The following is a 19,221-nucleotide window of genomic DNA, read 5'->3' on the forward strand; positions in this document are numbered from 1 at the left end:
ATGTCTCCTACTAAACGTGAACTGATACTGAGAGTTATGATTAATGGAAACAAAGGGACGGATGCAGGAGCTCTTGATGAAAATAATTAGAATTACACAAAGAGCTGATATGAGTGTGATTTATGGCGGCTGGATTTAATTTGTGAGACTATTAGACCTTGGTGGAGTTATTCAAATGCATAATTTTATCATTTAGCCGTTGATTAATGCTGCTTGATGAACACAAGGCGACAATGAGCTGATGTGCTCTGAAAACCAGGACATCAGTTTGATCTGGTAAACCTCGTCTGGAACAAACAGACTGAGGGAAGGGACGGAACCAAGAGAGAATACAAACCGATGAAAGGGGGAATGTAGGCAGCGATACAGCGGAGGAGAAGAAGAGTGACCTCCTACGCTTCACACAGAGCGATGACTCACACAGACATGAGAGACTGCTAATGAGGACGGGTTGAATAACCAAGAGAAATCACACCAGTCCTGAAACCAGCACTGCATGAACATACTGGGATTGTACCGCGGGATCTGAACACATGGACACATCAGCTGGGTCAGAACCCCCCCGCCCTGTGTGAGACAGAGACACCAGACCCAGGGTAATGCTGGTGGGACAGGTCGGGGCCCCTTCCTGTTCTGCTCGGCCCCCCCCCATCAGCTTCTGGTCAGACCGTCTGTGTTAATGAGAGCAAAGGTCAAAGGGGTCAAAGGGGCAAAAGGGGCCAAAGGGAGGAATGTTCACAGGACGACACCGGCTTACTGACTGACTGGTTTCTGAGAGTCTGAGGATAAGAACACAAAAACCTGTTCACACTGAGGACGTGAGGTCTTACAAACACAAACACAACATTTCTGATCTCACAAGTATCTCAGAGGAACCACTGGGACAGAGAGTTGTGGATTCATTACCTCTCAGCAGCAGATGGATCCACGTTCGTGTCTCTGCTGAGTGTTGGAAGCAGCAGGACGGTGTTTGGGGGATTGGGTCAAAAGTGTGAACCTAACATCAGGACACATAATGTGATGTGTAATATGGAGCCGTGCCACAGAGGCGTCCTTCATGTGGTGCTTGTGAACAACAGCAGCACTTTACATTTGCAGAGACAGCAAACTGCTCCTTTAAGGTCATTTCACTTCACGGCTGCAACTTGGTTCAGAACCAAAATAATCCCCAAGAGTGGTTTTCTTCTCTTTCTCACAACAAGCTCTTCCATGATTGTGTTCTCTGAAAACTGTACTTCTGCTTCGTCATCTTCATTCACACGTGATGATAAAATGATCTCATTTGGAGCCAGTGCTGAGGAATTAGAACGTGTCTTTGCATTCGTCTGTGCACAGTTTCACTTTCAGCAGTTAAACACACACAGGTGATGAGGAGCAGCTGGGTTGTGTTACTCTTACCTGAAGCCACAGATACAGTAGAAACACAAGATGCTCAGCAGAGAGCAGAGAGTGGAGGGGATGATGAACGAGGGAGAGAAAGGAGAGGTAGAGCTGTGTTTTCCTCTGCTCTCTGTCGGACTAATTAAAGCAGCAGCTTGGTCCTGCTCGGTTTTATGCCTCTGCTGAGTTGGAGGTTAATAAAAGCTGTGGCCCCGACTGTCCCCAGCGATGATGAAGAGCCGAGGGCAGCATTTCATTTCACTTATCTCCCATATTTATATCTTATATGTGTCTTATAAATGTTTGGAACCTGAGACACTCTGATAGGTAAGAAAGACAAAAGAAAACCAGACTGCATCATTTGAGTTCTACAAATACAAATACACAAATCTCCAGCTCCAGTCTTCAGTGTTTCTGAAGCTTTGCCTGAAACACTGTGTGAAGAGGATCGAACTTCATTATAACAATTATATCTCATGAAACCTGGGAACTGGTAGAACCTCACGATCCCTGATTCAGCAGCTCTTTGCTGTGTTTACATATTTTCTCCAGTAAACTGAATGTTTTATTAATTTGCTCCTTTGAGGTTTAACGTGCTCATTATTTTAATCTGTACTTGAAAAAGAGAAGAATTGATCAGCTGATCAATAGAAAAATATAAATAACTATTTAAGTATATTTTTCTTTCACATATTAGATCTGAGCTTGTTCCTGATTTCACGACTTCCTGTGTCTTCCTGACATCAGACGTGTTTATGTGAGTGGACTTCAGATCCAATGAGCCTGTTGGTCCTGGTGGAGGTTTGTGCTCCACTCAGTGACACTCCAGTTAAAACATGTGATCTACATCACAGAGTATTGACCTGAATGTTGTTACTGACAGCGAGGATATTCATTTGAAGCCTGTATGAATATAGATGAAGAATTAGAATGTGATTCTTTATGTTCCTGTGCGTCTCTGCGTCCTCTGAGGGTTGTAAACGTTCTTTATTGAGCTCACCTGTTATTTACAGCTTGGTTAGTTCACTGGACACCATTGACCTGGGCCCAACACACAGACGTGCACGCTCACATGCACGTGAGCCGGCTGCAGACAGGTTCTGGCCTAGTTGCACATGCGAGCCCACACAGAGGAGGAGGACATGAATAGGCTGCATCGTGCCAGAGGAGCTCGTCATCTGGGTTGTGTAATTAAAGAGGAGATAAAGAGCTCCTGTTTGTGTCACTTCATTCATCAGCTTGATGAGCTGGTCCATGGCCGCCCTGCAGCTGGCCGCCTGCCTGGACCACGGCTGATCATTCAGCTCACACAGTCACACTGAGGCCGATGACAACACAAGTGCGAGCAGCGGCAGCGGCGGTACCAGAAACACACGACGGTTCGATGCCAGGTTTGTCCACAAAGACCAGAGGAAGAAACACGGCAACAAGACCTGAGCTACAATCCAGTGAGAAAGAAAAACATGAGGCCTGAGTGGTGAGAATGCAGCTGTGTGTGTGTCTGTGTGTGTCTGTGTGTGTGTGTGCAGAATGCTGACAGGTTGCGTGCTGCTCTGTCTGCATATTGTGCTGACGCGGTGTTTGGCTGTGTGCGTCAGCCCCCCCACACAGGAGAGGCTGATTAAATTAAACATGACGGTGTTTGTTACAGAGCTTTGATGGGACAGCCGGGTTCTTCAAGTCGGTCCGTGAGAGCAGAGTGAGGATGTTCAGGAGGGGCGAACAGACTCACACACTAACACACACACACAGACACACACACTAACACACACAGACACACACACACTAGAATATCAGCCCTTGAAAACCAGTTCCCAGCCTCTCTGCCTCCTCTCAGCGTGACGCTCCTTCATCATCCAGGCAGTAATGGCGGCTCCGCTCGCCTTAATAAGCCGGTTTGTGCAGAAGTGGAGGAGGAAGATATTTTAATACCGATGTAAGAAGCGGTGTCGTGGGAATTTAAAATTATTATGGAAGATTTCACACCGCTGGTGAAATCTAAACTAGGTCGACTGAGTAGGTTTCAGTGAACCATTGATTTTCTCTACAGTTGAAAATCTGTGAATTCTTAAATATCCTTTCCACCGACGCCATAACAAACCAGTGCCTGTTCTAAAACCAGTTGCATGCATTTCCAGTGAATGAAGTGAAAAGGCTAGTGGTAGCACGGTGGCTATGGGAGGGGCGAGTGCAAGAAAATCTCCATTTTGAGAAACGAGACCAAACGTAGAAGTTAGATTCTTTCCTCCAAACGTAAGATGTGAGGACAAAGAATCACCAGATCCACCAAACACTCAAACATCCAGATAATAAAACAATATTTCATCGCTTATTATTTAGAGACATTTTCAGACCTGAACTCTAGAACCCTCAGGCTCTGCTGCTAAAAGCAATGTCAACGAATGTGCTCCCACTTTAAGTATCGTGGATATCGAGTCTGTGATGAAGCTCAGTCAAGTTCAAAGCTGAAGAGAGAGAGGGGGGGGGGGGGGAATAGTAAATGAGAGGAAGGGGAAGGAGGGAAAGAAAAGGACTCAGCGTTGCATAAAGCTTTTCCTCATCGGAGGAAGGGGGTGATAAGAACATGCTGAGTCAGCCTGGACGAGCTTCACACAGTGATGGGAGACCGGACGGATAAAAGAGAACAAGAGGGGGATGGAGGGGGGGGGGGGGAGATGGGGAGAGACAAGAAGAGGATAGAGAGACAAACAGACGATAGAGAGACAAACAGAGGACAGAGAGAGGACTGATAAACGTCCTGTAGCTTCTCCTCCTCATCCTCGACTGCTTCTTGAATGTAAATATGTCCTGAAGCGAAAGTGAAATTCAACTGAGTCCTGAGGTCTGCAGGGTTTAAAAAGCTCTTTTCATTTTACACCTGATCTCAGAGTGACTGAGATCTGAGATGTAGAAACGAGAGGATTGATGAGTCTCATTGAAAGTTCCTGCATTTCCACCACGTTCTGTAGAATAGGTGATGGTCCCAGTAGTGATGGTGGGAAGTCGGAGTGGTACATGTGCAGAAGGTGTTATAGGAGCCCAGTGAAGTAAGAGACAAATCCATGATGCTGGGACTAATGTAAAGTTTAAAATGAACATTAATTGAAATATCAGAATTCAACATTTGTCTTTACTTGAGGCCAGAATCAAATACAATCGATTTGGAAAGGGCTCTGAACCAACTGTTAAAATCTAAAGTGTTAAATGTGTGTGTGTGTGTGTGTGTGCGTGCGTGTGTGTTTGTGTGTGTTTGTGCCACTGCAGGGTTCAGACTCAGTTCAAAACCTTGCTGCCGACACACTGGAGACTTTTCAGTGGCAACAATAAACAAAGCTGTTTGAGTTCCAGCAGAGGGACGGACAGACGGACTGTTGTTGTTGTTGTTGTTGTTGTTGTCTTTGTGTCCTCGTTCCCTCCTCTGGACAGACGGACTGGAGACAGACAAATGCTTCATACACGGACCAATGGGAGAGCAGCTCTGTCACTGTTCACTTGAAATTCAAACATTCCTTCAAGCGATCGTCAGAGAAGCAACGTGTGTAAATATTTTGAGTTTCCACATCGGAGACGATAAGGTAACGAAAAACAAGATGAGGCTGTTTGTCTTTGTTTATGAAACTGTTGAACTCTTCATGACAACAAACCTGCAGCTCACTTGTTCCACAAACTGAGGCAGCAGAGAATCCACAGAGCTCGACTCGCTGGGAACAGAGAGACTCGAACAACACCGAGAGTCAACAGAGGAATCTGAGTGCAAACGGGGAGCAGGTTCTCAGGAGGAGGAGGAGGAGGGCAGCAGCCAGATGGAAAGACAATTGAATTTCCTCTCCGTCATCAGAGATGGCCGATACGCTCCAAACTGGATTAGCTCGTCCTCGACAGAGCAGGAGTCGGTTTCAGTGTCTGTGTGTTCATGTGAGTCCGGTGCAGGAGGAACTCACCACTGAAGTCGGTTTGTGTTTAGCTACAAACAAACAGGAGACTGATGATCTGACCGACACACACTGCTCATTGTGTTATTTGCAGGTCTTTTCTTTTTGTGACACACTTCCTGTCGCTCCGATAAATCCACTGTCAACTACTTAAAGAACAAAGTTTCAACCATTTAACCGTTTAGACGAATCACATGAAAACCTAAAGACAATGTCAAATATCGTGATTAGTCTGTTCAACTGCCTCCTAGTGACAAATAACATTACAGCTTTAAACCAGGTGTTTACAGCAGAAATGTTTACTTCTGGTTTTTTAAAAGTTCAACATCTTCGTCAACCTTTGAATAATACCCAGAAACTGAACACAGCCTCTAGCCAATCAGAGTCTAGTATTCCCAGTGGATATACCATGATCATCAACTGTGCAGCTGCACCATCCTCCCTCCAAATGTCACAGAAATTCATTCAGTGGTTTTTGTGTAATCCTGCAGACAAACTAACAAAGCAACAAAAACTCAACCCTCCCTGAGCCGAGCACATTCCTGCACCAAGGCCCAGCAGACGCTCAGATTCACAACTCCTGGATGAACCCGAGTCCAGATCCACACAGAACCTTAATGGATTCTTATTTTTTAACTCTCTCAAAAACCAAACTGTTGGCCGCCACGTTCCTGCTGCTGCCAAAGACTCTTTCATTTCTGTTCATTATTTCTCTTTGGTGCCGAATCTCTCTGTGAAAAATCCAGTTTCATTAAAAAAGCTTTAGAAACGTCTCTGGTCCTAATCAAAGCCTAATGAGAGACTTAATGGTGTTTGCCATCCAGCTGCCACAGCACACATTTGTTTGAGGCTTACACTTTATGTTTCATCCTCTATTTATACTTTGTGGTTTGTTAAAACAACAAAAGCTGCTGGTGAAGGATGAAAAATGTTTTTAGGAAAGAAGCGAGTGAGGAAAACAGACATGAAGAGCATTGAGAACTCTTTTAATTACAGACAAAGGAACATTTTAATGGCTTTATGTTCTGCAGTGTCTGAACCTAGCCGACCATTCAAGGTTTTCTATTAAACTCTTAAGTTTAAACTAAATGGAAACAGCAAAAGGTGTAAAAATATGGTTTGTATGGCTTTTGAATCTTAACTTTCAGTCTGGGAGTTTTCTTGCCGATTAAAAATGCACAAGACAAACACAACTAACAAACACAGAAATACTCGCACACAAAAAATACTCAAGTTTTTAGCCCAGTTACAACACAACATTCGCACAGTGTAGCTGTGGTTCAGGCACAACACACCTCTCTTAGATGTAAACACAACATGCACACTACAGCTCATTGGATCCTCAGAGGGTCAGAGGTCAGTTTCCACAGCGTGTTCACTGTTCTCACTCTGAAGTGCAGAACATCTCCTCACACTGAGTTTAGGAAACACTGATGCTCTCTGGTGGTTAACGACATCTGTGGCATCGTGAGGTTTCACAACATGTGACATCTTGTCGTTCTCTTTTATTGTGATCAGCATCTGTCAGGTGGACGGAGCATCTGGACTCAGAAGGCCTCACTCACACTTTAATACAAATATGAACTAAACTAGCAAGAAATTTGCCTTTTGAAAAACAATCAGAAGACTTTTTCCAGCTCTTTCTTGTTGTCACAGATCCTGTAACACATCTGAACCTCGAGCTGCAGCATCTTTACTCTGCGGCTGCCCGAGACACCACAAGATGCTCTTTAAAAGCCCGGAGCCTCAGTGTCCTCCAACTGTCCTTCAGATCTCTACTTGAGGATTCAGGACAGCGTGTGGAGTCGTCTGCTGTGAGGGCGAGTTCGGGCAGGAAGCGTCTGCTCAGAGTGGAACATGAAGACAAGCTGAGGAGGAGTCGTTTCTGTTTGTGACCTTATTTTACACCTGGTTTCAGCCTCTGTATTTATCTGATGCTTTAGACTGACATCAGACACACAAATCCAAAAGTCTAAACCAAGCTGCTATTTAGTGGTTAACACAATATTCAATACATCTGAAACTTCATTAAAGAATCAGATATTCATATTATTTATAGGGAGATGTTGAAAACACTGAAATGTGGGAAATTTCACGACAACGATAAGAGAAACTAAAGAACCAACACAACATCAGCTTAAAGATAAATGGCTCTAGAATCTGATCGATTTACCGGTTGCAGGATAATAATCAGCCGACATGAGCCTTTAACGTACATACATATTTATTAACATACTATTTAACGGTATCAGAAATGCTTTATTTCCTAATATTTGTTTTTTCCCCAAAACCCTGTATCAGTGGGGCTGTAAACTACTGAACCTGATCAACAACCACTACATACGTGAAACTTGTAATGTTGATTAAACTTAAGAGATATTTCTGAAGCTGCGGTAAAAGAAACACACACACACACACACTCACACACACAGGAGCGAGTGTCTCCTTCTCATAATTGAGGCCCTAAGTACAGATCAATACATTTGCAGTGTGATGGATGGATGGCAACATAAAACCTACATTTACAGAGAGGGGGAGGAAGAGGGGGAGGAAGAGGGGGAGGAAGAGGGAGGAAAAAGACGCAGTAACTGGATCTTCTCCTGAACTAATGTGTTCGATAGAGATCACGTATCTGCTGCATCTGCTGATTCACATCTGGAGAGCAGAGCTGCAGAGCTGCCGTCCGAGCGCCTGGAGGCCTCGGGTGGATCTACGTGAAGGACAGGGTTCATGGAGGACGAGGAACCACAGAGGGACAAAGAGGAGGAGCAGCAGGAAACAGAGGCCAGGGAGTGTGTGCACGTGCTGTAACCCTGTTAGCGTGATGGATGTTGGACATTAGGATTTGGACCAGAGGACACTTGTGGGTCGGCTCAGACCAAACACTATACATCACTGAACACAGAACGAGCCTGCCCCACTCCATTAGAGAGGCAATAGCTCACTCTGCTAATTAACAACCATTCAGTTGTGTGCATACGTGTGTGTGTGTGTGTGTGTGTGTGCGTGATTAGAGGGAGCTAATAAAACTAAGTAAAGCTGGTTTCCAAATAAGTTACTGAGCTGTAATCAATAATCCTCCTGGTGTGTGTGTGTGTGTGTGTGTGTGTGTGTGTGATTAGAGGGAGCTAATAAAACTAAGTAAAGCTGGTTTCCAAATAAGTTACTGAGCTGTAATCAATAATCCTCCTGGTGTGTGTTTGTTTGTGTGTGTTTCGGTTCACCGCACACGTGCTGACACACACACAGACACGCTCACGTTTACATGTGTTCATACTTGGACAATAAAATTATCACGACAATACAAATGAAAGAATAACTGATTCCATGTTGAGATATTGATGAATTTCCAAAGATCTGAGAGGAGGGTCAACGTTTGTTTGACCTCAGAGAAACATTTAACTTTTCCCCAGGAGAGAAAATCAACCTGATTGGACGCTGATTGTCACATTTTCTGATATTGATATGAACGATATAATAATTTCCGACAGAAAATTAATGAGTCAATAAAGTAAACACACATGATTCACTGGTCTTTTACTATGAGAAAAATCTTTGTAAGAGTTTTGTCCTCTTTCAAAACAAAGCGAGCTCTTCAAATCTTTCAAACATTAATAAATAGTTATTGTCTTTTCTTGTTCCGAGACGACAGTTGTTCCACTAACAATAAATAAAGAGAAGTACTGATGAGAAAAGAAACACGAGCTCCTTCCTCATAAAACCCAGAATCTACAGTTTCCACCTTCGGTAAATCTCAGAGTCTCTTTTTCTGTTTTAGAAACAAATAAAGAAAAATAATGAGTCTCATTAAATCTTCACACAGAAGCAGGTTAACACACCAGTGTAACCAGAGACAGAGCAGGAGGCCTCAGATCTCCTCAGTGAGTTAGTGCAGGAGCATCCCCCCCCCCTCAGATCTCCTCACTGAGATACTGCAGGAGCACCCCCCCCCCCCCTCAGCAGGACAACCATCACCACCTCGTGCTGAGTGGCCGTCACACTCGACTCTGTTCAACACACAGAACGTGAACACTTGTCTCAAAGTGCAAATGAGAAAAACCACACAGCCTCGAAACATCATTAACCAGAGCTCCCAGTGTGTGAGAAGGAGACCCACAGACACACACACAGACCCACAAACCTTAAAGTCCTTGTTATCATTCGCATTTGGAATACTATAATAATGTTATTCCGCTTTTTAAAAATATATTTTGTCCACACGACCATTCCGGCTATTGATCTGATGCAAATCAAACCTTTCACCTTCAATCAGGTTTATTTGTCGGTCTGTTAGACAAATCAAAACACACACACACACACACACACACACACTTTAATTAGATCAGACATGTTCAGTTTCCTGTTTTGATTGAATGACAGGAGGAAGTTCCGCCTCACTAGACCTCACTAATCAATCCCTGCACACAATCATTCCACCTGTCAATCAACGGCTCAGCCACAGTGCCTGGTCCGCTTATCCGAGACGCATAGTGGGTGTGTGTGTGTGTGTGTCTGTGTGTGTGTGTGTGTGTGTGTGTGTGTGTGTGTGTGTGTGTGTCTGTGTGTGTGTGTTTGTGTGTCCTACACAGTCCAATAGATAAAACAGTAACCACTGAGCGCTGTCAGAGTCCAGGTTGAAGGACAGAACTTGTGTGAGATCAATAAGAAGTGTGTCTTTGTAAGTGTGTGTATCTCTGTGTTTGTTCATCTCTGGTTTCTCTGTATAAACTGAAAACATATTTTCTCTGGACGTGTCATTCTGTTTTCAATCTTTATTATTATTATATATAATATTAATATTATAACAGCACAAAGAACCCTACATTTTGTACGTATCTTCTGCTATAATAAAAGTAGGTATTATTTAAACGCACCTTTCATAACAATAATTACAGATTCTCCTTCACATCTTTCCTTGACCTGTGACGTGTACTATCGGGTCCGGCGGCGCCACCATGCCCCCTACTGGGTGGAGGTCATCATTGGTCCGGGTGTGTTACCATTAGCCTTCTGGCTAACGGGACATTACCAGACATTTTATCTCCACTGCTTTTATCTGCAGCATGAGAGCAAACAAAACCTGAGATACTTCTCTCCAAAGTGAATGAAGACTTCGATCTGCACATGAGACTCAGGCAGAGCTGAACACAACGGGAAGAAAGAGGCGAGTGAATCATCTCACAATGAGACACACAACGAGACGCACAACGAGACGCACAACATCTCTGAACTTGAGACAGTTGCCAAGGGGACGAGGACAGTGTGTGTTTAGAAATAACCCAGAGAGAAAACCTCCTGATGTTGTTCATACAGTGTGTTTGCTCTGTAAAAAGACAAAGTGGCTCCTCCATCACTTTCCATCGCTGCAGCTCCTCTTTTCAGCCTCTGTCGCAAACACTTCTTTAAAGCTCCTGTCTCTTTAAGGTCCGCCTCCTGATAAAGCCCAGTCTGCTCTGATTGGTCAACAGCTTCCAGCGCGAGTAGGCGAAGTCGGCCTTTGCTCTCGCTTAACGGGGCTTTGTGTGTGTGGGGGGGGGGGGGGTCAGATTAGCTGCTAACACTGCGGCGTCTGAAGTGGTCATGACATCTAAACATAGGCATCCACACACCCACACACACACAGTACACACACAATGTTTCTACCATCTGTAGAGATAAAGTTGTAGATTTTCTATCTCACTTCCCCAAACTGTCTCAGCTCAGATCCAGATATTCACAACAAGCCGGAGGAATGAAGCCGGCGTCGAGCAGCAGATCCGGTTGGACGAGGTTATATCTCCTGAGGGTCTGGTTCAGCCTCGTGGGACGTTAAGAGAACCGACACCTTCAAATAGACACAACCTCTTCACAGACTGATTCAATGGTTCAGAGTCAAGATAGAGACGTGAGGACAGACAGGATCCAGAGGCTGAGAGAGTGAGACAGAGAGAAAGACAGAAGTCGACTTTCCATTTCATATTCTGTTCTGAGACATAAAGGAGCAAGACTTGAGAAAGATACGATTTTCTTTAAACAATATAAATTCTCAACCAAAAACCAAAGTTTAAATAATAGATCTATTCTGAACTTCAAAATTCAGAGGGAAGAGAAAATAGAATAAGTTTAATTTGCACTTGATGGAAGTTTCTTCGTCCTCCGAGCTGCTGAGTGCGTCTGAAAATAAAACTTCTTCATGTCGACTAATTACTGCAGAGAAATGATTTGCTGATGTTGTGCTTTGTTTCCTCTGTGTTTGAACTGTGCACTGATCGCATGCACACACTTCACATGGTCTGTCCCTAATTGCTGCTCAACACGGGGGGTGACATTTTGCTTGAGAACGTGTGTGTGTGTGCGTGTTTGTGCGTGTGTGTGTGTGTTCTCTGTGGCTGAATGTCACACGAAGGCAGGAGGCAACAAGTCAAACGCAGACGAAGCAACATAGAGAAATTGAACGCACAATCTTTCCTATTAGCTGCAAAGTCCTGGAATGTCTGCAGATCTGGAGTCAGGTTAATATTTCATTAACATGGACCAACGCACACATTCAAAAACACACACGCAGACACGCACACACACACACACAAACACACACGCCGAAGCTTTTCCTGCCTGGCTGGAGACTCAACAGCTCTTTGATGCTAATAAGGAAGGAGGTGAAAGTGAGAAGAGAGCAAATGAGGTAAAAACCCAGAAAACAGCTGAAGAGAAAGATCAAGTGGAGAAGATGAATAACTATGAGCAGCAGGTGAGGACCAGTGGTAATTACAGGTCCAGCAGCAGCTGACCAGTGACTTGAGGGCCTCTGTTGAACACCCCCCCCACATCTTCACCCAATTAAAGTCCCTCCCCGTGAGCACAGATTGTAAAGGCTGCAGCGATGACCAATGAGGAGCGGCACGTTCTGAAAGCTGGAAGTGTTTGTTATGAAATCAATCCCCTGGACCCCCTGGTGGGGGGTTTGAAGAGCTTCTATAATGTGAGACCCGTCACATGCTTCAATTATTTAGTAGCCCATTTAAATCTTGTAATTAAGGACGACATTAGAAGTGAGATCATAAAAGAGAAAATGAGGTTTTATAGCTGCTTGCCCTCTGCACGGACAGAAGTTTGAAAGTGAAAATACGCTGCAGTGAAAAGTTCCCGATAAACTTTTTTATACCAGTGATTAATCTCACTGATTTCTCACTAATGGACTCAGTGGAAACCTCAGTCAAAAGGCCCTGGGCACACGGGTTCAGGTGGATAAGGTGCAACAGGGACAGCACTTAACGAGACATACAGTGTTTAATAAAGCTGCTTCAGACATGCACCAGAAATTCTGAGGGAATTTTCCAAAGAGGCAAATCTGGAGCTTCTCCTGCAGCCGCCTGGTAAAATGCACATGTGAGGAAACAGCAGGACGATGTGGGGAAGCTTCTCAGTGAGCAAGGGCCGAGGCCGGTGTGGATGAGCTGTAAACAACAACACTCCTTTCCACTGCTGAGTTTATACGTCCTGTCCGGCCTCCTGCACGCAGATGGATGAGCTGCTTCATCTACACAACACTAGCTACACAAACACGTTCATGTCTGCATGTGACCAAACAGCATCTCACATAAACTGACCCAACAGAACAAGTGCTATTCAGGCTCATCTTAGAAAGAGGCTACAACAAGTTACATTTAAAACTCATTAAAAACCTCTATAAATCAAATTTAAGACTGACAATGCAAAGGCATGTACACGGTAAAAGTACAAATATCCTCGTTCCAAGTAAACATTACTCTCACTCGGACATTCGGGTTCACACAGGCACGTCCTCCGGTGAAAATACATTGAGATATTTGAAGACTTTTAAAGAACCCGCAGCCACAGTCCTAGGTCTGCTAATCCAGTATTTAAAAGAAATGTTGCACTGGATCCAAACCGACAACCACAGGCTGCAGTTTAAAGTGAAGCAGGAAATACTTGTGTGAAAACGTCTTACAGTTTAAAATATGCAAGAAAAACATGTTAGCGTGTCGTGTTTTTCCTTCATTTAACCGTGAATGTGTTTCCTCCTGCTTCATCATCTGAAGGAGCAGACAGGAGGCGCACAAGGCCAGACAGGACTCCTCGCTTCACCTCCATCTCTAATCCATCCATCTCCCCTCCTCTCCCCCCTCTGTTATTACACTGTGGCTTGATTTATTTATTCTGTCCATCGCAGCGTTGCTCTTTTCCCCTCGTCCCCCCCCTCCCCCCTCCTGCATAACACTTTCCATCTCATCACGAGACGCTCCGCTGCAGTTGTCGAATCCCTCGTCTCCGAGGTGTGAGACACAACCTGAAACGACTCTGCCCGGAAACAACACAAACCCGGCTCATTTTTCATTCTTGTGTGTATCATGGCTTCACTGCCATTAGTGTATAATGCATTCTGAGATCCAGTTCTCACTAACAGTGTTACTACGATGTACCAGAACTACGATGGACAGAAATGTGTCAGTCAAAGTCACATTTCAAGTGTCCGTCCTTCAGTCTTTTCTTCACACCTTAAAACCAAACAGCTGTCTGTCTGGTGGAGTGTTTGCTTGGTTCTATTCTTTTCTTTCATAACATTCTTGTTAGTTCACGTGATTTACTGAAACAAACACTTCATACCAATTCTGGAGTTCCTCAAGGAAGCATGCTGGGTCCTCTTATATTTCCTGCTTCAGTGCAGCATCACTGGAGAAACCGGAGCTGAGCTCATCAGGACCACTGAGAGAAACCAGTCACGATCCCTGATGAGCTCATCAGTCACTGTCTGCGTCATTTGGAAAGAACAATGGCCGACGGGAAAAGACCCACAACACTGGGCTGGACAACCAGTGGCCACATTGAAGACATGGCACGTTAAAGATTAGCAAGTGTAAGAGTTATGTTATGATAAGGAGCCAGTCAGATTATATCAATATTATAACCCCGACTTCTCCTCAAATATTATACCAGTGAAAATACACAAAGTGAGACCTTCCTGCAGGAAACCTGATTCTTCTGAGGTGAAGTCGCTCGTCAGTAAAACGCTCTGTGCTGCGTCGCTCTGTGCTGCGTCGCTCTGTGCTGCGTCGCTCTGCGCTGCTCTACACGGAGCAGGAGTTAAAACCAGGACGCTGCAGTCGTGTGGAGCAGACTCGTCTCTCACCTGAGCCTCAGCCACTCGGCTGTTTCCTCCGTCAACTCGACAAGTGACTCGTCTTGAGTTTAATCCTCTCGTTCGTCGACTCAAAGAGGATCAGGACATGAAGGCAAAGAGAAACGGAAAGAAAGAGAGCGACGTGTGGACGACAGATCCAGACGGGAATTAAGAAAATGGCTGCAACAATACGCAGATACCAAGAAATTGAAATAAAGAATTAAGAGCAGAAGGACTTATTGAAGCCTCGTCTTCTGACTAAGGAGATTATATAAGAAAGTGAAATGTCTCATCATCCGTGTGGGGAAGAGGTTTCTCTGTTTCGTAGATTCATGGATTCAACACACGCTCTCTACCTGAATCTGAGCATGAAGGACGGAGGAAGCTCAGCGACCTGTCTGCAAGCTGCACTGGAGAAGATACAGAGATCTGGCTCTGATTGAAACCAACAGATTTCATTATGACGACAGACGAGTCCACACACAAACACACAAACACACAAACTGAGTTAAGCCGACGTCTGCTCTGGACGTCGTCAAGCTCCTGTTTGTTCGAATGGATCCCAACGTAAATTAAACCAATTCCTACATTTAAAATATTTTTAATAGTTTCCTGATGAATATTAGAGATTAACATTCTCCAGTCTCCAGATTCAGTCACTCAACCATCACACTCTTTACATCAAGATGCAGCTTTAAGGTTAAAACGCTGATGTAAATAAAAATATCAACGATGACAATAATAAAAGCTTTTATAGTTCTCAAATGAATTCTGAAGCGAGATACATCCAACAGAGAGAGTGAGTGTGTGTGTGTGTGTGTGTGTGTGTGTGTGTGTGTGTGTGTGTGTGTGTGTGTGTCTCTCTCTCTCTCAGCAGGTGAAGTCAGAACAGAACAGTTTCCTCCTCTAGCAATGAATCATCTGATGACAAGGACAACTGACAGCCTGCAGCAAGATGGAGGTGTGTGTGTCTGTGTGTGTGCGTGTGCGTGTGTTGAATATGTAAATAAGCAGCATGGGAGACATCATGTCGGCAGGAAGGAGAGAAGCTGAACAAAACACACACACACACACACACACACTTTGTTCTGTACACCGTGTCCTCTGAGTGAGTCACCACCTCAGTTTCATCCACCATCAGAAAACTCAACCGTCTTAAACCTGGAGAAATAAAAGATTTCTCATGTTTCCTGGTTTCGTTTGGATCAGTTTCCTACAGAATTAAAAACTGACTGAAACAACTGGAACCAATTATCACAAACGATTTCATTTTATGTCCGAACTACACTTTAAATGAAGACGGACAACACATCTCCACATCCTCCTGTTATACAAAAATCAAGCTACAATATCCCAGATACAGGCACTTTTTTATAACGTCATACTGCAGCCAGCCACCAGGGGGAGATCCAGATGACTAAGCTGTCGGATTCTAGAAATGACTGTGTGACCGATGGGTTTATAAATCTCTAAATGTTGTGACATCAAAGAACAAGGAGCCACAAGCCGGTCGTCTCCGTCCCTGTCGGTCACAGAGGAGGAGTTGAGGTAAGGTCCCAGTAATTATTCAACATGTTCTCATGTATATTTAAAGGTGGTGTCAGCCGGCTGCAGCACCGCAGCACGGGGGGGGGGCACCGCGGCCTGAGCTGCAGGTTTGATTATCTCTGGATCCTCGTCCATGAAGACCCTGCAGAGACCGTTTTGTGTTTCTCAGATGAAAACTAGTGAAACAACATTTACAGATGATGAAGAATCGAGAGAAAGAAGAATTCAAATAAATAACTGATAAGATCCAAAAACAAATAGAATGACATCCACTCGTGACCGGTTTACAGAACGTCTTTAATTTATGAAATGTGAATAATAAGCTCGTCTTAGTCTCACTGTGTTTCATGAAGACATGAAACAAACTGACTGAGCAACACAGCAGCTCTGCTCTTTCATGTTCAGCTCTGGTTTCCCTCTATTCCAGCTCAGTCTCTCACTTCTTCTTCCCTCCACACACACATGCTAATAACATGCTAATGTGAGTGTGTGTTATTTGTATGTTTCACTCCTTCAGTGATCGAAGCCTCGCGCTGAAAGAACCGAGCTCCAAAACAGAAAAATTAAAATTCTCTTGAAATACTTAGTGTGTCCGCTGCAGAGCACTTAGCTGTAATTGTACTGCAAACACAAAGGCTGCACGCACACACAGACACACACACACACACACAGCTGGCACTTGTAGGAGTTACCAGGCGATACTTGGTTGTTGCCCGAGGAAAACGCACACATGCACTTCAACAGTAGAGCGAGCCGACCCTCGTCCATTAGAAGAGAGGTAAACACCATCTGGACGTTCACAAATGTTTTCACCGAAACACACACACACACACACACACACACACGCACAACACACAGGCACACACACACACACGGTCCATGAGCTCCATTCTATTCATCTAATAGAGATCTCCACAGAGTCGGGGGGGGGGGGGGGGTCCAGGTTCCAGGTTGGACAGAAACACTTTTAATTCCCCGACACCGACGTTCTTCATCATGAATCCTCCAACAGCAGCAGCGTTCAGTGACATCATATCAACTCACGACCAACAAACATATATATATATTTACTTTTTACCATCATATCAGTAAATTACTAAGACACAGTGAATACTATACAACTTGTACATATACAAGTATCGGCAGGAACTGGATATTGCGGATCGACTCTACAATAGATTTTACAAAAAATACAAAAAATAATTTCCAGATCAAATAAGAGACCTTGTTTAAATCTCCCTGTACAGAATGTGTGTGTTTGACAGAATGTGAGCGTGAGAGCAGGAAGCAGAGACGTGACGGTGAGTCCGAGGGGCTCAGCTGCTCCTCCTGACTCCTAATGTGAGTCAATCTGAAGCAGGACATGGAGCTGGAAGGCCTGAGATGTAAGAAGTCTGACAGCCGAGACCCTGAGCAACAACACGATGTGCATGAGAAGCTGTTTACTGAGAAACAGGATGGGAGCCACTGACAGAGGCTCGGAGAGATGGAGAGAGAGAGAGAGAGAGAGTGCAGAGAAAAGGAAACATTAATAAACCTGCCCTTCAGAAACACAAGAACCTTCCAGTATAATCTCAAAATGAAAATCCAGACCACAACTTCCTGCGTCGGCCGATTCGCCTCCGAGAGGAAACATGGTCAAACCCGCCAAAACAAACTGAGCTGCGCTGGTTTGTTCACCAGTTCAACCACAGACGCAGACAAACTGGTTTATGGTTTTACACTGACACAATATTTATGGATCATATGTGTCCAGGCCTTGGAGATGTTTATGTTTTATTGAGTTAATGAGTCCAAACTCATGAAATCTGACTATCTGATTATATGTGAGTAGAGTCACACACTCACACAGAGAGACACACACACAGAGACACACACAAACACACACACACAGGTGATGCTCTACATTAAACACAGCTGCCATCTGCTGGTGACTTTTGGTTTAACATCTGACTCCAGATTAGATTCCAGATTTTGAAGTTATGAGGATGAATTGTTTTGATGCTTGAAACGTTTTTATCAAAAAATCTCCGGTTGACAGAAGAAGTGGAAAGTATTAATAACTTAGTGGATAATATACATAGACATTTTGAGTTGAATGATTTCCAAATACATATCAAGCTTCATGTTTTCCTCCTGCACGTCCACCAGGATTAACTAATGTGAAACGGACTAAAGAGAAAAAAATTTTACTCCAGTTGAAGTAAAAATAAAATATCAAAATGTGTTGGTGAGTAATTTGAAGAGCACCTTTTACAAACATGTTTTTATTACAGATTAAATGAGAGCAGAAAATGACTGCAGCAACAGTAACTGCTTTAAACTGTAGTCCCCTCTACAACCAGCAGGAGGCAGAGTGGAGCTGAGAGACAGAGACCTGCAGTCAGGCTGCAGCAGTTCAGTCACGTGAGTCAGTGCTGCATTTTGTGTCTGAGTGTGTGTGTGTGTGTGTGTGTGTGTGTGTGTGTGTGTGTGTGTGTGTGTGTGTAAGCCTGAGTCATCCTCAGTTCAGTCTGACAGGAAGATGCATACAGAGCGACACTCATTCCCTCACAGTGAAGCTGCAGAAATCACATCACATCAGTGTTACTGCGCCACACAAAGAATTTGAAATTAGAAGTTGCCAAACACCAACACAATCTACACAATCGACTGCTTGTGTGTGTCACTGTACAACAAGTCACGTCTCACTGCGACTCCAACACAAGTAGTTTGCTGGAGCAGTGAAAACACTTTTGTTTCTGTGTGTTTATTATATGTTTAAGTTCTGGTCAGGCCTAAGATCCTCTGAGTTGTGAACCACATGTTCTGCTTTAATCTTCATCCTCCATGATGATGATGAAGATGATGATGAGCTGGACTGAACCAAAACACAAAACTCACCAGTACAACATCTCACCCGAATCTTCTTGGTTTTTAAAAGTTAAGTCCTCAAATTTAAATGAGGGGAAACGACTTGTCGAGTTGATGGAGTTGTTGTCAGTGTGTTTGTGTGTTTGTGTGGTTGTGTACTGACCAGTCCGGTGAGGGACGGAGCAGACTGTCCCAGGGTCTGACTCCTCATTCGGACCAGGTTGTTGACCTCCAGTCCTCCTGCAGGAGCTCCGGCCCCCCCGCAGGCTCCAGACGGCCCCTGCCAGGCCAGCTGACTCACCCCGGCATGAAGACTGTTGGACAGAGGCAGCAACTGCTTACCTGTGGGGGGGGGGGGGAGGAAGAGGGTCCGTTTGAATTGTGCTTTTT

General features: G+C 44.4%; 1 protein-coding gene across 1 annotated transcript in view; it reads right to left on the reverse strand.

Annotated features, from left to right (window-relative positions):
* mast2 (microtubule associated serine/threonine kinase 2) overlaps positions 1 to 19,221 on the reverse strand; it is a 116,264-nt gene that overhangs the window by 76,073 nt on the left and 20,970 nt on the right. Inside the window, 1 exon segment of the mRNA XM_053429822.1 lies at positions 18,995 to 19,173. Within this exon segment, the coding sequence (XP_053285797.1) occupies positions 18,995 to 19,173 (179 nt within the window).

Source organism: Pleuronectes platessa, chromosome 9 (genome assembly GCF_947347685.1).
Source record: "Pleuronectes platessa chromosome 9, fPlePla1.1, whole genome shotgun sequence".
Classification (NCBI taxonomy): Eukaryota; Metazoa; Chordata; class Actinopteri; order Pleuronectiformes; family Pleuronectidae; genus Pleuronectes; species Pleuronectes platessa.